The sequence below is a fragment of the Lycorma delicatula genome, chromosome 6 (genome assembly GCF_047948215.1).
Source record: "Lycorma delicatula isolate Av1 chromosome 6, ASM4794821v1, whole genome shotgun sequence".
Lineage (NCBI taxonomy): Eukaryota > Metazoa > Arthropoda > Insecta > Hemiptera > Fulgoridae > Lycorma > Lycorma delicatula.
The window spans coordinates 141,262,425-141,284,407 of record NC_134460.1 but is presented as its reverse complement, the minus strand read 5'-3'; the positions used below and the strand labels follow the sequence as shown (position 1 = coordinate 141,284,407).

General features: G+C 30.9%; 1 protein-coding gene across 1 annotated transcript; it reads left to right on the top strand.

The window, feature by feature from the left end:
- The first annotated feature begins 5,206 nt into the window (after nucleotides 1-5,206).
- Nucleotides 5,207-18,922, top strand: LOC142327006 (tubulin beta chain-like). The gene is made up of 5 exons (XM_075369755.1): nucleotides 5,207-5,263; nucleotides 7,579-7,687; nucleotides 10,339-10,565; nucleotides 11,742-11,870; nucleotides 18,104-18,922. The coding sequence occupies exons 1-5, from the start codon at nucleotides 5,207-5,209 to the stop codon at nucleotides 18,920-18,922; spliced, it is 1,341 nt and encodes a 446-aa protein (XP_075225870.1).
- The last annotated feature ends 3,061 nt before the right edge of the window (nucleotides 18,923-21,983 follow it).

The following is a 21,983-nucleotide window of genomic DNA, read 5'->3' as shown; positions in this document are numbered from 1 at the left end:
AGAAAAAAAACTAGAGCGAAAAAACCAACTTGCGAACGTACAAAAAATCTGTTTGGTCGATTTACACATCTCACGTTCATTAGTCGTTAGTTCATTACGATTCGTTCACCTGTTTTTATTACGCCTGTCCTAAACTAATTTCATTATTTAAACCATATTATTTTTATGTAATTGATGTGAATTTCTATAATGAAAAATTAATCAGTGCAGTTTGTGAAAAAATCACCTCTATGGAATATGATAGACAAATATTATTATTATCGGCAGGGCCGATTATTATTATTATCGGCAGAGCTTTTGGGGCCCTTTCTAAAAATAAACTAATTTATCAGTAAAAAAAAGAAAAAAATCTAATAAGTAAAATAATTAACTTTAACTTCTTAAAAATTTATTTAAACAAAATTGCGAAAATTACAAATTAAAATATGTAAAAAAAATTATTTTTTTAGATTGTATATTTTTATCTTAATTGTTCTTAATAAACTTTTAGTACTATTTTATGAAATATTAATTTTGCGGGCTGTTATTTTTAAAAGAAATCTTTTATAAATCATTGCAATTTAATGTTTCACATATTTCGTTCTCAATAGATAAAAGTGTCAGATTTGTTAATCGTTCCTGTGACATTATTGTCCGTAAATCATTTTTAATTTAGAAAAACTTCGTTCTGCTGATGCTGTTGAAATCGGAATTGTTAATAATATTCTTAAACTAATGGCCAAATCTGGAAAAGAGACTTGAATATTTCTTAGCATATTCAAGCATTTTGGTGTTGCATTTTCAACGTTAGTACAGATCGAACAAAAAATGTTAATTTCTTTGTATAAATCGGCTACATTTACATCACGATTATCATTTTTCTTTCATTTTAAATCTAAATCCATCAAAACGTTTTAAGCTGGTCGTCTTCCATTGCTCGTAATAGTGGAATATTGTAAAGAAAACCGAAAATATTAATATGATTTTCAATTTGTTCAAATCTTTCTTGTAATGAAGATTGTATTGATCTATTATTGCTAAGAAATAATTTCTGTAGAAGTTTCTTTCTGGATCATTTACACATTTGCTCCTGTTTCTTCATAATGAAATAAACATTTACGTTTTCTTAATCTTACGGGTTTTAATTTGTTTGAAATATTGGTTTTTTCACAAATATTTGCTTCCATTTTAGATTTTAAAACCCCTTCTCTCTAAACTCTTTAAAAAAAATCCATCAACTCTTTTAAAAGCTTAGTTACTAAAGTTAAATCACAATTACGTTTTTGTGCAGTATTACTTACTGTATTAACTGTCAATAATAATTCATACCAAAATAACTGTAGATAAAACAAATTCAAAATTAATTGTAAGCTCAAGTAAGGAATCTCACTTTTCACACTACAGTTCTCTGTCACGTCATTTAATTCTTCTAATGCTGTTATAATTTTGTCTAAATCAAATCTGTCTTCACAGAATTTATTCGGCATTCCCAACGTTTATATGATAATGGTTTTAGAGTTGAATTTATTAAATGATTCATTAAAACAGCCCACCTGTGGGCAGACGTGGAAAATAGTGTATACAGTCTTGAAAGTGTTTCAAAAAATGTCATAGCCATAGGAACGGAGGAATCCATATCACCTATTAATAAATTTAAATTGTGCGCACACAATGACACAAAAAGTGGTATCGGATTTTTTTCAAAATCCTTGCTTGCATGCCTTTTCTCTTGCCTTCCATCTTAGCCCCATTGCCATAAGCTTGTCCACGGCAATCCTTCAAAGAAATATTTAAAGTTTTAAGTTGTTTACATAATTTCTTTGACAAATCAAATCCTGAACTTTTCGGCATAGGAGAAAAACCAATAAAACAATCATTAATTTCAACTTCATTTCGTTCTTGTTCGTCAGGCATTTCTACAATTCGAACAGTGAGAGTCAATTGTTCAGTACGACTTTTATCGGTAGTACAATCTAAATGTACTGCATAATATTTACTTTCTTTATTTTTTTTATTATTCCATTTTTAATTTTGTTTGTCAACAGATTAAATATCTCATTTTGAATTTTCCAACCTAAATAATGAACGTTTGTTTCTTTATCTTTGATACGTCTTATACTTTCTGCCAAATTCTTGTATCGAATTTTGAAATTAATTCAATTAAACCATTAATTTACCATTATTTTTTGTAAAAATTGTCCGATTCGTTTCACGAAGAACGTCGTTGTTTTTAGCTAAATATTGTATACAAAATATAAATAATCTTTTTAAAAACTTCAAGCCAATGTTCTGCATCTGAATTTAATTGTCTTTGATGAAAAATGTCAATTGTTTGTTCTTTTTCAACCTGTTTCTTAGCTCTATAAAATCTTTGATTTTCTGTGTGGCAATGATAATTCATGTTCATTTAAGCGAGTTCCAAGGTGCTTCCAGTCAGAAACACCTTCATTTACTAATGCTAAAGATGATCTTCACAATTGGTAATTGGTTAGGATATAATTGGTTAGACCGGTTCCCCGTGGCTGGAGAACCAGGAGTATGGACCCGAAAGAATTTGCGGAGACACTGGATCTCAGTGCGGTACGCAAGGTTACTGCGGCAAAGGACGGAGCCGCATGTCTGGTCGGTCGACTGCTTGGAAACAGCATGTGTTGCTCTTTTCCCTCACAGGTATTGTTGGAAGAATCGTTCCTCAGTATACTGGTGGACAAATTGAAGTAAATTGGTGTATTGGTATATTGGTAAGTGAAGTATATTGGTATGAGTGTAACTGAAGTGTAATCTTGTTATGACTCAGGTCAACCATTTCTGGGATTTATGGTTAATTGAAACCTAACCATCAAAGAACACCGGTATCCACAATCTAGTATTCAAATCCGTATAAAATCCTTTACTAGATTTGACTTGGAACTCTCGACTTCGAAATCAGCTGATTTGCGAAGACGCGTTCACCACTAAACAAAACCGGTGGGTTGGTGTATAAATGTCCTATGCTTTGCTAATTACACCAACCTGACTTGGTGCCTAGTTTTGTTGGTAGGTTACATACTGCCAACTTACAATTTATATTATAAAAACTACTTTTTTCTTTTTATTATTATTTTATGATTACTTTTAAGGTAATTATTCTTTTATTAAAAAAAAAAAAAACACTAATAAAAACAAATATATTTGAATTTATACATTAAACAGTTATTTTTTTTGCAGATCACAAAATCAATTACTAACAATGTTGTATGAAGATTCATTCGATTTTTCCACTGTACCTTACAATTATACTTTAAAATTAAGTTTCACATTGAAATACAAGTTGTTACATTTTAATTACAGTTAAACTGTAACAACTTTAATTGTTACATTAAAGTTGTTAATGTAACAACTTTACATGTAAAATTGTTACATTTTAGTTGTAACAACACTAAATACAGTGTTGTTACAACTGTACTTATTGTAACAACTGTAGAGTGTTGTTCATTGTACAGTTGTTCTTTACTGTACAGTAAAGAACTGTTTGTTGTTCTATAAAACTACTCAACCAGTCTTGATAAAATTTTCAAATGCACAACTTTAGACACACTACTACAGCATATCTAAATTTAAATCAAATTGATCTCGTAGTTTTGTAGATTTTCGAGTCACAACATTTTACACATAGGCCTCTAAATGAAATTATATATATACATATATATATAAGTAAGGAGCCCCATTTTAAGTTAATGGTATTTTTGTATTCCTCATACCTCAAAATGTAAAGAAGGTTCATTTTCACTCCCAATACCACCATACTATCAAAAGTAATACTGTACTTTTCTTTGAAAAGTCGGTAGAATTATAGATACCTTCTTTCTTTTTTCCTGTTTACCCTCAGGGAATTACCATTCAGGTATTACTTCAGAGGATGATATGTATGAGTGTAAATGAAGTGTAGTCATGTACAGTCTCAGTTCGACCATTACTGAGAAGATGTGTGGTTAATTAAAACCCAACCACCAAAGAACACCGGTATCCACAATCTAGTAATAGAATTATAGATACCAATACTACAAACACTATCTAAGTTTTGTACAAATGCAAACTGTCAGTTGCACGAACTAGCCTACAAAGGTCGCCCCCAGTTTTTCATAGTCGAATGAATCAACGTCAGTTGTAGTCTCGTGTGAGACTGTACAAGACTACACTTATACATGTCTCCTCATTCATCTGAACTAATCCTGACAGTGGTTCAGGCTAAACAGGAAAAAAAAAAGTTGCAGTCTTGTGATCTTGTAGTCACTCATATTCACTTCCATTGCATGAGCAACCCTAATAGTATGTTCAGCACGGAGCGGCGCAACTAAGCATATACGTTCTGCTATGTAGTACATAGTACCGTGTTCGATCATTTTTTTCTGCCTTTCTTTGTTCTTGCCTCCTCTCTTTCAACTAAGATTCTTTCTTCCATTTGTTTTTCCTTTTTTGGCTAAGGGGATATACACCGAAAACACCCCTCTGTGCTATCGATCCCAAGTGACAGCAGTCAAATAACGTACTTGTCATTATCTTCTATCAGTAATTTCTTCAACTTCTAATAAAGATGAAGTATATGTACTACAGATCTAGATTTAGTTAATTTAGTATTAATTATCTTTGGTTTTGAATCTGTCCAAGCTAAAATAATTTTTTCCTACTGTGGTTCTTTATAATTTAGATTATTTGTAGCTTTACAGTATTTGGATAATTTTCATTAAAATCTCCTATGCAATATATAAATGTATGCACAAGTTTAGTTTACCTTAAGGATAATTTCACTTAAAAGTGCTTATAACAAATATTAAATCCTTCAAAAAATTATGACCTTCACTATTATTGTTTATTTATATTGTTAAAATCCATTAGTCATTTTCATGTTAAATTTATTTTTTTTGAAGAAATATCTTTTCTTAGAAAGTGGTCTTAATTACTGAAAATTATATATATATTTGGCAGTCTAAAACAAATTAATTTTCCCAAGTAGAAAAAAAAATTAATTAGAATTAACAAATTTCTATTTTTACAAAATCATTTAAATAAAGGAAAAGAAGACAAAAAGTAATAATAAGAATGTTACATATTTTTTAACAGTTCACATTCTTTCAGTAAGAAAAGAATGTTCTGTAGGCTGAAATTAATTGTTAGAACAAGCCAAGATTACATTATTTATTTTGTATTTTGTTTATTTTGAATATAAAATAAATAAATAAATAAGATCATGCGAGAAATTTGCCATCTACAGGCTGGACAATGTGGGAATCAAATTGGTGCAAAGGTAGGTTACCAAACTCATCAACCTAACTAAATATTGTAAATATTGATTCTTCAGAACAGCTTTTACAGCAAAATTTTAATCTAAGTAATTTACTGACAATTTTAAACCTTTTCTCTTCACAATTGTTTACTTTTATTTTCATGACTTTTCTTGTGTTTATTAAATTTATTTAAAATCATAATAAATAATAAAACAGAATGGGAAAATTTGTAAACATTTAAACTTTTTTATTTAAAGATATTTAAATAAAAATAATATTGAAAAATGCAAAAATGTATGCAACAAATGAAGTAGTAATTCTTTGATAATGAAAAAGTAAAAATACAAAAATTATAAAAATATGAAAATATTGCTCATTACATAGGCTTAGGGTAAGATGGGTCTAGGCTCTCTACATAGCAGATAGCATGATGAAATGTTCAAAGGTTACAGATATAAATATGATGAAATTAAATTGACTAAATTGTTTTCTCATCAGGTAAATTCCAAAATCTAATAAAAGATGAATATTTTATATTAAAAAATAGCAAAAAAAAAGATAGTACAATAGTAAAAAGTAGTAGCAATATAAACAATAATAAAATTAGAGAGAATTGTTGAATGTTAGAACAATAGTAGCCTTAAGAAATTTTTAATTTTTTTTTAATCTTTACAAGAGAATTTCTGTAAATGCTGAACTTTCATGATATCTTATACTCAGGTAAGTCTGAGGGGCAAAGAATGGTGGCCATTACAAGTAAGAAAGTACTTAAAAAATAAAATTTTCTCTTGATTATCAGAGTTTTATTTTTTTTTTTTCTATAAACAAAGATAAAAATATTATATTCTCATAAGTATTATTTTGTTCAATGCTTTTTATATTTTGTATTTATTTTAATGTATTTTTTAATTTCTGTCTGTAAAAAAATGACATTCGTTAATTTATTTACTAAACATTCATTCATCCATTTGTAATTGACTATTTTCACTTAATAATTTTAACCTCAGCGTACCATAGATAAAATTACTTTCATTGATATGACATTTCAAAATTAAAGGGAAAACATAAATTTTAAAATGTTATGAAACTGTTTTAAAATTTTTCTCAAAGTTGAAAACAGTATTATTAGACATAACATTGAGAACCCTGTATGAGAAAGTTTTTTTGTAGGTTAAATGTGTGAATTTCCCTTCCCCACCTACTTACTATACATTTCTCAAGGAACAAGTGGGGGAGGTACCTTACCCTAACTATAAACAATCACTACTATATATATTTTTTTTTGTGCCTCATTCGGTTAGAATCACACATAGTTTGAGCAGATTAATATACTTAGGAAAGCAATGATAATTACTACATACTATTAAGAATAGTAAATATTGACATTTGAAACAAAAAAAGAAATTGAGGCAATTGTTTTGGCATAATATATAATATCAATAATCTCAGGTCGAAAAACAAATAGAACCAAAAAATATTTAAATAAAAACACTTTATATTTGCCATTTATCAAATGACAAATGTAATTGCCATTTGTAAAATAATATAATTTATGTAAACAAAACTTTTATGAAAGTTTTGTTTACATAAAATTCAGATAGGAATCTTTGTACTTTTATTAAGAATTTGTTGCTCAATGTTTTTCATATGTCATTTGATATTTTAATACCCACTTTTTTTAATCTGAATTTCTTATTGCATTTATTTTAATTCAATTTTTTTGAGTTATGAGCATTTGCACTCATTTTTTCCATTTCATGGTAATCTTCCTTTGACACATATTTTTGTCTTTTTGTAACTTTATACACACCATTGCTTGCAAAAAAAATATTTTTCAGATAGAACTCTACTGAATAGTTATTAAAAGATTCTTAAAAAAACAATTTTAATTAAAATCTTAGTCAATAGATAATCATTAAAAGGAACAAGTAATTTAAATAAAAGGAAAAATAATAAAATAGTGCGTTATTAATAAAAGTATTTGTAAAAACTATCCAGCATTGTTTCAGACAATCTCAGTAAAAAGTAAAAAGTTAAGAGAAAACTGATAAACCATTTGAACTCAAATTGCTTATTTTGGATTTAAGTGGTTTACTTAGTTATTTTCACTTCATTTATTCATTATTTTATTTCTTATGCACTAATTCCCAAGTAATCTGTTTATCACTCACTAGCAATTAACGTGACCATCTAGTTTTGGATTATAATTTTTTTTTGTGAGTATTTTTAAATTTCAATTTTACTAACTTAAATAACATAATTTTCAAATTCCTACATACTAAACTATAAGAATCCATTATAGAATGAAACTATCAAACTAATTATTCTGTTGCAGTTCTGGGAAGTAATTTCTGATGAACATGGTATTGATCCCACTGGGACATACCACGGAGATTCTGACTTACAATTGGAACGAATAAATGTCTATTACAATGAAGCTACAGGTTATAATTTTTCACTTCATAATTTGCTAAATACAATAATTTTATGATTCAAACTGAAATTATTTCACTAATTTTTGTATTAAAATGTAAGATAAAGGAGAAATAGTATAATAGTTTAAACTTTTGTCACACTAGTTATACATTTCATATGATAATGAATATTCTATAATGAAGATGAAATATATGAAAAGATAGGTGAAAAGATGTCAGACCTGAGATCAAACTGATCTAGAAACCTGTATGTTTTTAATAATTTAGTACAATATATCTCTAGTTACTAACAATGAATTATTCATATGCTTAAACATAAAATGATTTCTGCCAGGAGGTATCTATTCTATTAAATGAGATTCTGATTCTAAGATTAATAAGTGTTTCTGTTCTAAAAATTCTATAGTAATACATTTAGAGCAACAATTATGCTAATATTTGCAGGGTAGAGAGGGGCTTATTAGCTACCATCACTTATTTGATTTTGGACCATATATAAACTGTTGCATAGTGGTTGTCTACAACATATTACAGAAGAGAACATTGATGTGTTTAGATATGTGCATAGCAAAGATCAATTCCATCTATTCTATGGATTGCTTAACTAAAGGAAATTAATTATCCTTAAATCTGATAGACAAGATTAATTTAAATCCGTTCATTCATCTTTATACCAAAAGTTTTCAATAAGAAATACCACACTTTTTTTCAAAAGTATTACCGGTCTTTACTTGTCCATCATTGTAATAATTTTTTAGTAAATTTAAATTTAATCATTTATAGAACTGACTATTAATTTTAGGAGGTTTGGTACTATAAAAAAATTTAATTTTAAGTTGTAAAGGAATAAACAAGGAATAAAATCATAAACTTGTAACGTCAAAGGGAATTAATTACCCACTAAACGTTTTTTGCTTAGAAAATATTTTCTAAGCAAAATTTTGTAGTTTTTTAATTTGAAATAAAAAAAAAAAATACAAAGTAAATAAAAAATTGTTTCATCACTAGCCACATTCTGGAGGACCAGCCTGCTTAAGAGCATTAAGCCAGGATGAAACTTGGAAACCCACATCTGGCAGGAAATACTGTATCAGCTCTACTGCATTTGAACAACTCTACAAAAATAAAATTATATTAAAAACTAAACTATACAAAAAACAACATCTTGTGTTTTATTTTAATTTTGGTCAATGGATGATAATCCAAAATATGGTTATGTTCAGCTTAAGAACATGACAAAAATTCAGAAAGTAATTACATATTCTAAATTGAAAGTTAGGTTTTTATAGTGTCACAGTAGAAATAAAACAAATTTGTAACTATTTTTACAAAAGTATAAAGATGAAAAAAAATCTGGTTTTAGATCAAAATAGTTAGGTCTTATTGAAAGTTATGTTATATCTTAGTAATGTTAAATCATGTTACATTAATGTCTGCTTTTAAATGTTTCTTTTTCTCAGATGTACAGGGTAGGATCAAAAAGTAGTAGGACTTAATTTCTATAGCGCGAACGGTGAGGCGGCGGGGGGGTCGGACCACCTGAGCGTGGTAGTGGGGGGAGCCTTCCGAAGAGACCGATAATTTTTCCAGTCGCCTGCGGGAACCTGTGTTAAGTGTCATCGCGATCCGACGAAATGGATAAAGATCTCTAGCAGCGCTACGCCATCAAATTCTGCGTCAAACTCGGGAAAACCGAACGGAGACCCTATGGAAACCGAAGGACGGCTATGGGGATGCTGCCATGAGCCGCTCAACAGTGTGAGTGGCGGGAGCTCGTCGAAGACGACCAGCGCGTGCCGGTCGCCCGTCAACTTGGGATTGATGAAAATGTGGCCAAAGTGAAGGCGCCCAAAGTTCGTTCCCCCTGGACAGACTGTGAATGCCAGTTTTTACATGAACGTGCTTAACAGTTGCGCAAACGCGTCCTCCGGGTGCGGCCAGACATCGCCGATTCTTGGAAGCTTCTTCACGACAACGCGCCGTGCCACACGGCGCTGCTGCTGAGGGAGTTTCTGGCCAAACACAGGGTTGCCACGTGTGGCCTCAACCCCCCCCCCCCTACAGTCCAGATCTGGCACCGCCGGACTTCCTCTTTCCTCGGCTCAAGCGGGACCTCAAGGGTAACCGATACAATTCCGTAGACGTCCAAGGGGCCGTTACGGCATCTCTGAAGGGGATCCCGGAAAGAGTTCCAGAAGGCGTACGCGCAGTGGGAATCGCGTTATACGCGTTGTCTAAGCACAAGGGGACTATTTCGAGAACTACTTAGAATTTGTACAAATTCAATAAAAAAATTTTAATTCAGTCCTACTACTACTTTTTGATCCTACCCTGTATTTAAGCTATACAGTTAATGTTAAATATTTTTAAAGTAATAACATTTGTCATTTTAAAATAAATTAGGTATTAGCAGTTCAAAAAACATTACCCAGAAAATGTAGGAAGAAATTTTTTTCCCCAAGTGGAAAGTCTGAAAAGAAACTATTTTACTTGAAATAATAAAATATAATATTGTAATATTTTGAGTTGTCCCAACTCAAAATACCACATGTATAGCTTTGAAATACTTTTGAGAAAAAGATATAAAGTTGAATAGGAAGTACCAAACCCACTTAAATGATTTTCTATATTTTATTTTCATTAACAAAATCACATTATAGGTGGAAAGTATGTTCCAAGGGCAATACTAGTTGATCTGGAACCAGGTACTATGGATTCAGTTAGATCAGGACCATTTGGTCAGATTTTTCGACCAGATAATTTTGTATTTGGACAAAGTGGAGCTGGAAATAATTGGGCTAAAGGCCACTATACTGAGGGTGCTGAACTAGTAGACTCTGTTTTGGATGTAGTACGTAAAGAAGCGGAGTCATGCGATTGTTTACAGGTAACATATATAATGCAACCTTAATAAAAATCAATGAATTTTATATAGAAATAAATTTGCCCTTGACAAAAGCAGTTTGTAAAATTATTTTAAGAAAGTAATCTTGACTCTTGGTCAAGAATTACAGGTACAGTAATTATAATGGGTAACTAATTGGTTTTGTCCAGTATATTTCCTTTCACAGAATTACACATACCTGTAATAGACTGCAATTAATGAAAGAAAATATTATTCTACCACCAAGAAAATTAATATTCTGCCACCAGGTATGAGAAATTAATAACCTTCTAATTTTATTCTTTCACAAACTCTTTCACACTCCAGTTCGTATTAACTTTTTTTATACTGTGGCTTGTTTAATATAATGTATATTTTATTTTAATATTGGTCTATGTTTTAATATTAAAATATTATTTTAATATTTCACTATGCTGTTTTATATAGTAAAGATTTTAATACCAGTAAGATAAGAAGATTGAAAGAAAGATAGAATTTTTTCTACTTCATAATTTCACTATAATTTTGGTAAATGTATTTACTAGCCCAAGCATGAATAAAACCATCAATACTACCAGTTAAGTGGCATTTTTGGTGACTGACTCTTGGTCAAGAATTACAGGTACAGTAATATTAACTAATTGGTTTTGTCCAGTATCTTTCCTTTCACAGAATTACACATACCTGTAATAGACTGCAATTAATGAAAGAAAATATTATTCTACCACCAAGAAAATTAATATTCTGGCACCAGGTATGAGAAATTATTAATCAGTCAAGAATTTAGAGAGGAAAGAAAATGTAAATTTTTGTCAGAGTGAATTGTGATTTTAAATCATGTGCCAAATCAACTGATTTGATTTTTGGCATTTTTTCCTGATTATAGATTTGTTATCTATATAATCGCTACTTAATTTTTATCTAAAAAAACATTTTTTTTTTTAAGTAGGGATTTTGCTGTGTAAATCTTGACTGACTTGCATATCTAATCAAATCCATTTGTTTATATATATATATATATAGTTATTCAGTTATAGAGTACAAGACGCTATGAAAAACGCAATAACATGTAAATTAGTACAAAAATCTTGAATTTTTTTTACAATTAAGAATAACAATATTAAAATCATAAATTATTTAAAACAAAAATAATTTGTTAATGTACATCTTAATTTTCAGGGGTTTCAGTTGACACACTCTTTAGGTGGAGGTACTGGAGCAGGTCTTGGTACATTATTAATTTCAAAAATTAGGGAAGAGTATCCTGATCGTATTATGATGACATTTTCAATTGTACCATCACCTAAAGTAAGAACGCCAAACAATTCATTTTATGATATTTTTTACCTATGAATATAAATATTAAAATATCCAATTTTGTGGGGGTAAAACTAAAGGAAGAAAAAAGAAGCACGTATGAGACTAGTATTTCAAGTCCATCTATACAATAGCAGTTGAGGGATTTTTATGTAAAATAAAATGTTTAATACATTAAATGTTAGATTTTTGTTAGACAATAGTCTGTAATGTGTAGCCACCAGCAGTTGATAAACAAAGCATTTCTTTGTTGTTTGGCCTTCAAGCAAAAAATACAATGAAAAAACTTAAGAAGAATAGGCACTATATTGTTTGCATAACAGCTTGTCAATTTTTAATCACATTTGCCATGATGATGTATTTGCCTTTAAAAATATAACTGGCAGTAACCAATTTCTTTTATAAGAACCAGAACATATTCTGCTGTTTTGTTAATGTTAATGTTAACATTTTATCTTAATAAAGACTTAAAAAATCTTAATATCTTGAACAATATTTGCCTAAAACATTTTGGCATCCTGTTCCCTTATACTTCTACTTCTTCCATTATTACTCATCCTAGTTATAGTTGTTTACTGTTTCCAAATTACTTTACTATTTAAAACTACTTAGCTTACAAGACTTATAATCTTGAGAATATTCTCAACATAATTTATATACCTCTTCAATCCATATAGTTTATTCATAATATATAATTAATTTAATTATAAGTATTTTCTATACAAGAAATACTTATACATATGTAATAATGTAATGTATAATACTAATATATTCTTCTATAAGAATCTGGAGGTTGATGTCCCTACAGGCCTAGCCTCTGCAGCTTTTCTTCCCATTACACAGAGCTGTAGAACATAACACGCTACACCAAGAACACTATACAGATTACAACATATACCCTTATACAACTGCACAACATCTTGCACTATATTTCTTACATTTAAATTTGGTGGTGTTGCAATATCTTACAAATCACAACCATAACCCAAGGTGGAAAATGCCAGTGGGTGAATGACTCTCGAACAATGTTCTCTGGACGCCTGGGTGAAACCAGTTGTATTTAGTTCTAGCTCCAGTACGTGTGCTCCAGTGGTCCTTATATCACTGGTACTTGTGGGACCAAAATTACTAATCCACAAAAAATTATTGATGGTTGATGGTGGTCCATCTGAAGAAAAACACTAAAACACTTCTAGTGAAAAGGCCTCAGTCAGCTTTGTCTGACGAGGTTAATAGCCATGCAGAAAACAGTGCATTAATTTCTGATCCATTAAGTTTATTGTTTCATTATTAATCTTTTCCAGCCACATGAAGGTAATATAAAAAAAATACTGCTGAACTCTTGTAACCTGTTTAAACCAGATAAGCCCCTACAAATGCAGTTAACCAATATTGCAGATCCTGCAGTGGGCTGAAAAAACTCAAATGTTATTTGATCAGGTGCCTTCACTTAGTGCAACTATTTTAAAACATTCACTTACTGCATCTATTTTAAAACATTCACTTACTGCATCTAGTGAAACTAACACTAGTGAAACCCCTTTTACTGTACAGATTCCAAGTTTTACCTGCACAGGCAGCAGTAAATACAGCTGGTGGTAAGCCATCTAAAAGCTCTCACAAAGAGCTTAAGCACAAATCTTTCATCACAAATACTGGAGGAATCACCAGATGCCAGGGCATCAGAGATTTTTTAAAATCAAATTATTTTGAGAATGTCAAGATTATAAGTCTTATAAGCTAAGTAGTTTCAAATAGTAAAGTAATTTCAAATAGTAAAGTAATTTGGATTCAGTAAACGACTATTATTATAAATAGGATGAGTAATAATGAAAGAAGTAGAAGTACAGGGAAAATATTAGAAGATTGATGTGTGTACATTAACCATTAATAATGTGATAGAATAACACTGAGGCTATTTCTGTGAGATAGACTCTCGTAGACAGAAAAGAAAATGGTGGAGTTGCTATTTTCATGCAGCTACAAGTATACCACTAGCTACCCTCATCATTCCTGCTATTGCTGTAAAAATCTGTCCCTTTTAGATTTGTATCTCTAGCTGAACTCTTGAGTTCAATGCTCTGGACACACACAGATTCCACTACCCTCACTCAAGATGTTAATGCTCACCATATTTCATGGGACTCATCTTTCTGCTCCCCTTGAGGAAATATGATAAAAGACTTATGTTCAGAGTTTACTCCCTCATCTCAATTGGTCTATGTGCAATGACTTTTACAACAATGACTACAGGCCTATTATTTCTTTTGGTTTCGACCGCAAGGTTAAAAGGCCATGGAGATGGATTGTTGAAAAGGCAAATTGGAACAGTTAGCATAAAGCCCTTCCGTTACAGTATGACAATGGTGCAGACATCTTTTACTTAAGAATGCTAATAAATATACTCTACAAACATCTGGAAACCCTAGATGTCACTCTGTTTCTTGGTGGAATGATGACTGCCAAAATGCTATTCAGAAACTATGACAGGCACTATGCAAATGTAACTGCAGGCCTATAAATGAACACCTAAATTTGAACCGTAAAGCTAGCGTGGTATATTGTCAGCATGAAATATGTGGACACCATCTTACGCACTTCTCCTATGACTACTGTGTGGAAGAAGATCTGTGCAATTTGTGGATCACCAAAACAATCTATTCCAGGACTCATTCATGAAAAATTCCTTTCACCTTCTTCTGCAGTGAGAACTATCTTAGCAGATTCAGATTTTCTGCTTGGTGTCTCATCACATCATAAATAACAAATTTCAGAGGTACAAGTTACAGAAATTATTATTAGACTTAGGTGATTCTATCGGCAAGTTAAATGCTCCAGTTGTATGAATTGTCTGTCACACACCAAAAGTTCACATGACACCTCCCCTGAACCTGCCATTAGTCATGGTTAAAGCTTGGAGAGCACTGCAAATAAGGATATGCTGGATTTGTGAGTTAACAATATGCAAAGCCTTATTGATAGCATACAGTTCAGCAGTAAATAAACTTGTAATATTAGGTAGACCAAACATATAGGTTCTGCCATTAACAGTAAATGCGCATCATTATCAGCAACAGTATCATTCTGTTTCAATCCATCTGTGTATAGTATTGCACATGTCTTTGAGAGAATATGTTCAACATTTGTTGAAAGACAGTTAGTGGTGTTGATTCTTTATGTATATCGTAAGGTCAAACATACAGTTTATAAGGTTGATTCTCCATGAAGAATATGAACAGGGGTAGGTGGGGAAAAAAAAGGTGAGTCAACAAATTTAACAACTTGCTCTTCACATGTAACTAACTTGGCACTACAACACCTGTTCATAATAATGTTCAACACCTGTAATTATAATGGTTTATTTTCTGCAAAAGTCTTCTCACCGTTCTGGTGAAAAAAGTCTTTGTTGTAACAGTACTTAAACCTGATAAAAAAAGCATACCCCTCAAGATATTCTCTCCTTCACTTACGCTTGTAAGTGAAGGAGAGACATAGCCTTTTATCTCTAGAAGTGTGGTTTCTGCCAAGGAAGATCTTTCACTAACCATTTAAGTGTAAGCGGCTGGCGCTTACACTTAAATGGCATAGCGGCTATTTATTAGGAAGCGGCTATTATTTTAGGTGTTTCTTAAATGACTGAACTTTCAGTGTTCGTCTTGGAGATTCTGTATCAGGTAGTGTCACCTTCGAGAATGGAGGGTGCCTCAAGGAAGTGTATTAAAGGTGCCATCTTGTTGCTACAGCCATCAACAGTATTACTGTGTGCAACCACATGTTTCATGTTCTTAATATATTACATCCCATTCTATGGCCAAAACAGAGTACTACAGAACACTCTCACCTTGATGTTTGGTCCAAGGTTACAGGCTTCACCCTTTCACCTGAGAAAACAAAATGTACAGTTAAGCTGAGACCTTAGTAACACCAGTTGGGGAGCTGATTGGTCATATATGTTTTTATTATTCCTTAGTTCATTCCCATTTATGGTTATGTGCTTACTCTTGAGCACGAAGATGTTAGATGCCATACTCATGATTTTTTTATCTTGCTACAGGTGTTTTGAGGTCAACCCCTGTCACTAGCAAACTTGAGTGTGGTGAACCATCACTTTGATAGATGATACAAACTTCTAACATCTTACTTTGCCCATCTTAAATCACCCAGCTTTTAACACAGTCCTTGAGAATCCTAATTTACAAAGGTAGGAAGACCATCCACATAATTCTGCACCTGTGGGTGTTCATACCTGGTGTTTATTACACCTTATAAATGTTGACTTGCCTTTTTCTTTTTCCTTCTATTTTTACAACCTATCCCTGTTCATATCCTCCATGGAGAATCAACCTTATAAATTGTATGTTTGACCTTATACAATAAAGAATCAACACCACCAATTGTCATATTCTGACATATTCTCTGACAAGCCCATGTGCAATACCATACACTGATGAATTGAAACAGAATGATATGATTAGATGCGCATTTGCTGTTAATGGTAGAACCTACATGTTTAGTCTACCTAATATTACAAGTTTATTTACTGCTGAACTGTACGCTATCAATAAGGCTTTGCATATTGTTAACTCACAAATCCAGCATATCCTTATTTGCAGTGCTCTCCAAGCTTTAAAAGATTTGTATTCTAAACATCCTCTAGTTAGTCTATCAATAATACAATCACTGAGTTGAACCACCACAACACACAAGTGAGTTTCTACTGGATCCCTAGCCATGTGGGAATTCTGGGTAATGAACGTGTAGATTCCTTCTCTAAAGGTGCATCAGTCAACTGTCCTTCACCGCTCATATTGCTACATCTGACTAGTGTATAAAACACTATTAGTGCAGTGGCAAGGTTTCTGGATGCTACAGTTTATAACAACTTCCATTTATCAAAGATACTGTGTTACCATGGGACTCCTTATGCAGAAAAGAATGCAGAGGAAGTGGTCCATTTTTTGATGTTGTGACGAGTTTTTGATGCAAGGAGAAAATGCTCCATTATGCATATGATGCAACAACCACTTGACACTATGCCACATCCTTGTAGATTGTGTAAGTTACATGCTCCTTATATTTCTTGCACCTTATATTTAAGGTGCAAGACACCTTAAATATAAATTGCCCAGAAACATTTGACGAATCCTGGGCAACGATAAGAAAATTTTAGATTGGGTGTTATTTCTTACAGCCGTCTGTTTATTTAATTTAGTGTAGTGTGTATCGGCTCATGTTAATTGCCATGTAGCAGTTGAAGACATAAAATGTTATATCTGTAACACCCTATCAAAAAAGAAATTTGAATTTGAATTAAAATTTTTTCTGACTGAGTGCCTGTTTAAATCTGGATAAATTTCATTAGAAAGATTTGATAAGTGCATCCTCTCTGGGGAGCTTGCTTTCTTCCATGAACTATAAGTTTTCCTTCAAGGGACACATGACTGAGCATGTTATTTAATCTAGTATCTGGAAGACAAATATTTGATTCAATATATATTGATTCAGGAGGAAAGGAGAATAACTTGGGAACTGATTCCTTGAGCTTGAATAAAAGAGTTCATACAAATGTCCAAAAATGCTACACAGTCACAACTAGCAAAAAATTTCACCTGGATTAGTTTTGAGATTTAACATAAGTGATATTTGATTTCTTATATTTTGACTTGACAAATTAAATAAAAAGGCCAATATGTAGTTATCATGATATTCAGCTAAAAACACACTTTTTTTTAAGTACAGTAACTTAAAAAAACTAGTAACTTTATCAAAACTAGTAGAGAATGTAATTCTGAGAAAATCATCAATAATCAAAAGAAAAAGATCATTAATAAAATCTAAACTGAAAACATTTCAACAGAAAAAATGTTAAACCATTTATAAAATTAAAAATTTATAAAAAGTTTATAAATTTATAAACATCCAAATGGTATTCTATAAAATTTTTAATTATCTTTGTGAAAATAACATACTTTGGTAGAAGATTATGAAAGGGGGAAAAGATTCTTCAGGTGATATAGCTTAGTCCTACAATGAACATGTGAAGAGTTTCTACACAACTCACCACATGATCTTTTAACATAGATTTAACTTTTAATGTACATCTTATTTGTACACTTTATGCAATATTGTTTTTGTAAAATTTCCACTATTACTTACCACTAATTATACTATTATTGCATATATCATTCAATATATATTTCAAACATTTTCTTTTTTTTCAATAGGTCTCAGATACAGTAGTTGAGCCATACAATGCAACTTTATCAGTTCATCAACTTGTTGAAAACACTGATGAAACTTTTTGCATCGATAATGAAGCTTTATATGATATTTGTTTCCGCACATTAAAACTCACAACCCCTACTTATGGAGATCTAAATCACTTAGTCTCAGCAACAATGTCAGGTGTTACAACGTGTCTTAGATTTCCAGGTCAACTAAATTCAGACCTCCGTAAATTGGCTGTTAATATGGTACCATTTCCTCGACTTCATTTCTTTATGCCAGGATTTGCTCCTTTAACATCTCGTGGTAGTCAACAATATCGAGCATTAACTGTTCCTGAGCTAGTTCAACAAATGTTTGATGCAAAAAATATGATGGCTGCTTGTGATCCAAGACATGGTAGATATTTAACAGTTGCTGCTATTTTCCGTGGAAGAATGTCTATGAAAGAGGTAGATGAACAAATGCTTAATGTACAGAATAAAAATTCTAGTTATTTTGTTGAATGGATTCCTAATAATTGTAAAACAGCTGTATGTGATATTCCACCACGTGGTTTAAAAATGGCATCAACTTTTATTGGTAACACAACTGCAATTCAAGAATTATTTAAACGTGTGTCTGAACAATTCACTTCTATGTTCAGACGTAAAGCTTTTCTTCATTGGTACACTGGAGAAGGTATGGATGAAATGGAATTTACAGAAGCTGAATCTAACATGAATGACTTGGTAGCAGAATTTCAACAATATCAGGAAGCTAGTGCTGAAGAGGAAGGTGAATTTGATGAAGAAGAAGAGGGTGCAGAAGAAGCTTAAATTTAAGATGAATTTTTATAGAAATTTTTATATTTTGATGTAATTGTTATATATTATGTTGTAATTGTATTTTTACATTTTTTCATTCTGTGACTTCATGACAATTTATACACCTTAGTTAAATACTGTTAAATATGTTTAATTATTCATTAATTTTCTAACAGCAGTAGCTTTTATACAATTGCTATTGCTATTGCTGCTGCAGCTGCACAGGGGAGTGATGAAAGATTTTCAGTTGTATCTATTTTGAATATCATTCTTCTGTATAATTCTTTTCAATAAAGATTATATATTATGAAAGATTATAACTTTACTACTTTACTAATACTTGTGTATTATAGATTTCAAACTCGCACTCATATATACAAATTAAATTTAAGTTTACAAATAATTTAATGCTAAATAATTTCATAGTCAGGTTTTTGAATGCTGTCTAATTTAACTGAAGTCTAGTTTATACTATTGGTAATTGGGATTTAGTGCTAGTCTGTTTTGTGGTAATTGAAAATGAACTAAAAAAAGTAAGTAAATTGTGTAACATTTGTAAATTTATGTTGTGCATTTGTGTATTCCACAATTCACAAGTGAAATTTGGAAAATCTTTTCAATCCATTTGACTTGCCACAGGTGCTCCTTGTTCTAGCTATGTGGTAAGTTTGCTGGTGGACAATGGTGAACAGACTGAAGCAAATGCAAAGAAACTATGCATGAAAGTATGGCTTGCAACCATACTCACCCAACCAGCTCGCCCAACTTTGATGTGGTATTCTTGACCCAACATGCTAATTGATACCAGGAACAGCCTGAGATGATCTGCTCTGCTAGGCATCAGAGCTCAATGCCTTTTTCCAGCTCTAAATATAGAATTGCCTCCAGTCCTTAGTAACAGTGCAGTCATAGTAATGCATGTTTTTGGTATGCATGTTTTCTTTTACAGTACTTCTTTTGGTAACAGTACTACCAAAAACCTAAATCTTGTGCATGAGGATGCATTTATTGACACAAAACTTTTTACACTGGCTTGCCCTTAACTAGTACATTGAACTTGTAAATTCAGGTGTCTTTGATGCAAGTAGACAAGCAATACATGCATTTTTGTTGACTGGGAGAGGCCACAGTGATGTAGAAAAATTCTGTCAAATAATGAACATGGATCCTGTTTCCTTTCAGTGTGTAAATCTTAATTCGATCCAATCTTTGTTCTGAGCTAACATAATTAACATACTGAAATGTTACAGGAGCTTACAGGATGGAAAATAAATTATAGATGGTTATTCATTTTTTGTCATAGGTACATTTATAACAATGTTATTGCTCAACAATTTTAATAAAAATGTTTTTTTACCCTTCTGAATTCCTTTGCCAAATTTTTGAAAAAAAATTTGATAAAACTACATGAGATATAGATTAAAGGCAAAATGGTATGCTAATAATTTAACTGATAAAAGCTTTCTTTTTCACATATTTACTTTATATACTTTATATACTGTGCTGAAAACCAGATCTGATTGATAAAGATTTTTTAAAAAAACTGTAAATCTTGATGAATGTTTACTGGCATTTACTGCCCATGTTAAAAATGGGGAAAACCCCCCAAGTGACAAACACATGAAGCCAATGTTTGATCAATAATGCATCGTAGTATAACTATACAATAGGACAGCACATTTTACAACAGTAGGAAGTTATATTAAAAAAAATTATCAAAATATAAATATCACTCACTTTAAAAGGTAGGTAAATAGTGAAAACACAAATTAAAAACTTTTCATTTAATATTTGAATGTTTATCTAACAAAGATATCACAAATTTTGTAATATATTCACTATTAAATTTTTTTCTAATTTCTGCAGAAACATAACTAATTTGGATTACTGAATTTACATGTAATTAGATAACAGTAAGTTAAGATTAGAACTTACTCTCTCAAAAAAAAAAGAAGATATTTATCTGTTGCTATAATTTTCATTTAAGAGATTCCTCAAAAACACAATTAACAATTTTCATACTATATTTTTCTATGACACATGGTTTTTTTCCTAAGTATCAAGTATTAACTTAGACTAAATTTTGTTTATATTAAAATAATTGTAATAAAAGGCTTAAAAAATGGCTGGGTGAGATTATTAATAATCTCTAATAATTTGCATTACATATACTGTGCATTACATATTGTTTTAATGTACAGAGAGTTTTTGTATGCTGGATTTAAAAAAAATATCTCTGTTTGAATCTGTATGATGTCTTAACTATATATGTATGATGTTTATTATATGTCTGCGAAGAATAATTTGCCCATGACGAAAAATCAGTCGAAGTCAGAATAAAAAATGAAAATTAGCCAAAATATTATTTGGCTAAAAGTAATATATTTTTCTTAAGGTTTGTTAATTTTTGTATGTGTTTGTTGGTATGATTAGTTAAACCCTTTAATAACAAATTAAATTTTATACATTTAACATTTTTAATAACTTATACCAAAATGTTTTACGTCACTCTTGCGAGCATCTTCAGGAAGTGGTGCTGTAGTTCTCATCCACTAAATGTTAAAATGCTTGTGATTTTTTTGCTAACCATTTCATAGACATAAATCACAAATCCACAAACATTGATGATTTTGATGTTATATGTATACACAAAAAAGGACCACATCTTAAATTGCTTGATCATTATGGAACTCACGAAAACATACAAATTCAGACACTAAGTGAACAGACAAAATCTAATACAATTTTTTGGTCACATAAAAATATGCCTGCTAACTACTAGTAATAATAACACCAGGTGATACATAGGGTAGAATAGCAAGACTCAAAGATGGTAGCAAGATTTACTGAAAACATTTTGAAATAAATTATCAATAATGTTGAATTAAACTTGGTTAGGTTTTTTTTGTTGTAACAGTTTACAGTTTTAAATAATTATTGTTACAAATGGTCATGGTGAACAAAAACATAGAAAATGATAAACAATTTCAGTTTATCACAATATATTATTAGAATTACAATTTTAGTTTGAATAAAATGAAGGCCTTATTTGATAGGATATTTATTTATTTAG

What these genes read in the sequence shown, in the direction of transcription:
- LOC142327006 (XM_075369755.1), top strand. Translation starts at nt 5,207, where the DNA reads ATGCGAGAAATTTGCCATCTACAGGCTGGACAATGTGGGAATCAAATT. An exon ending in GGAATCAAATTGGTGCAAAG is followed by an intron (nt 5,264 to 7,578) that starts GTAGGTTACCAA and finishes ATTCTGTTGCAG; the next exon opens with TTCTGGGAAGTAATTTCTGA. An exon ending in CTATTACAATGAAGCTACAG is followed by an intron (nt 7,688 to 10,338) that starts GTTATAATTTTT and finishes ATCACATTATAG; the next exon opens with GTGGAAAGTATGTTCCAAGG.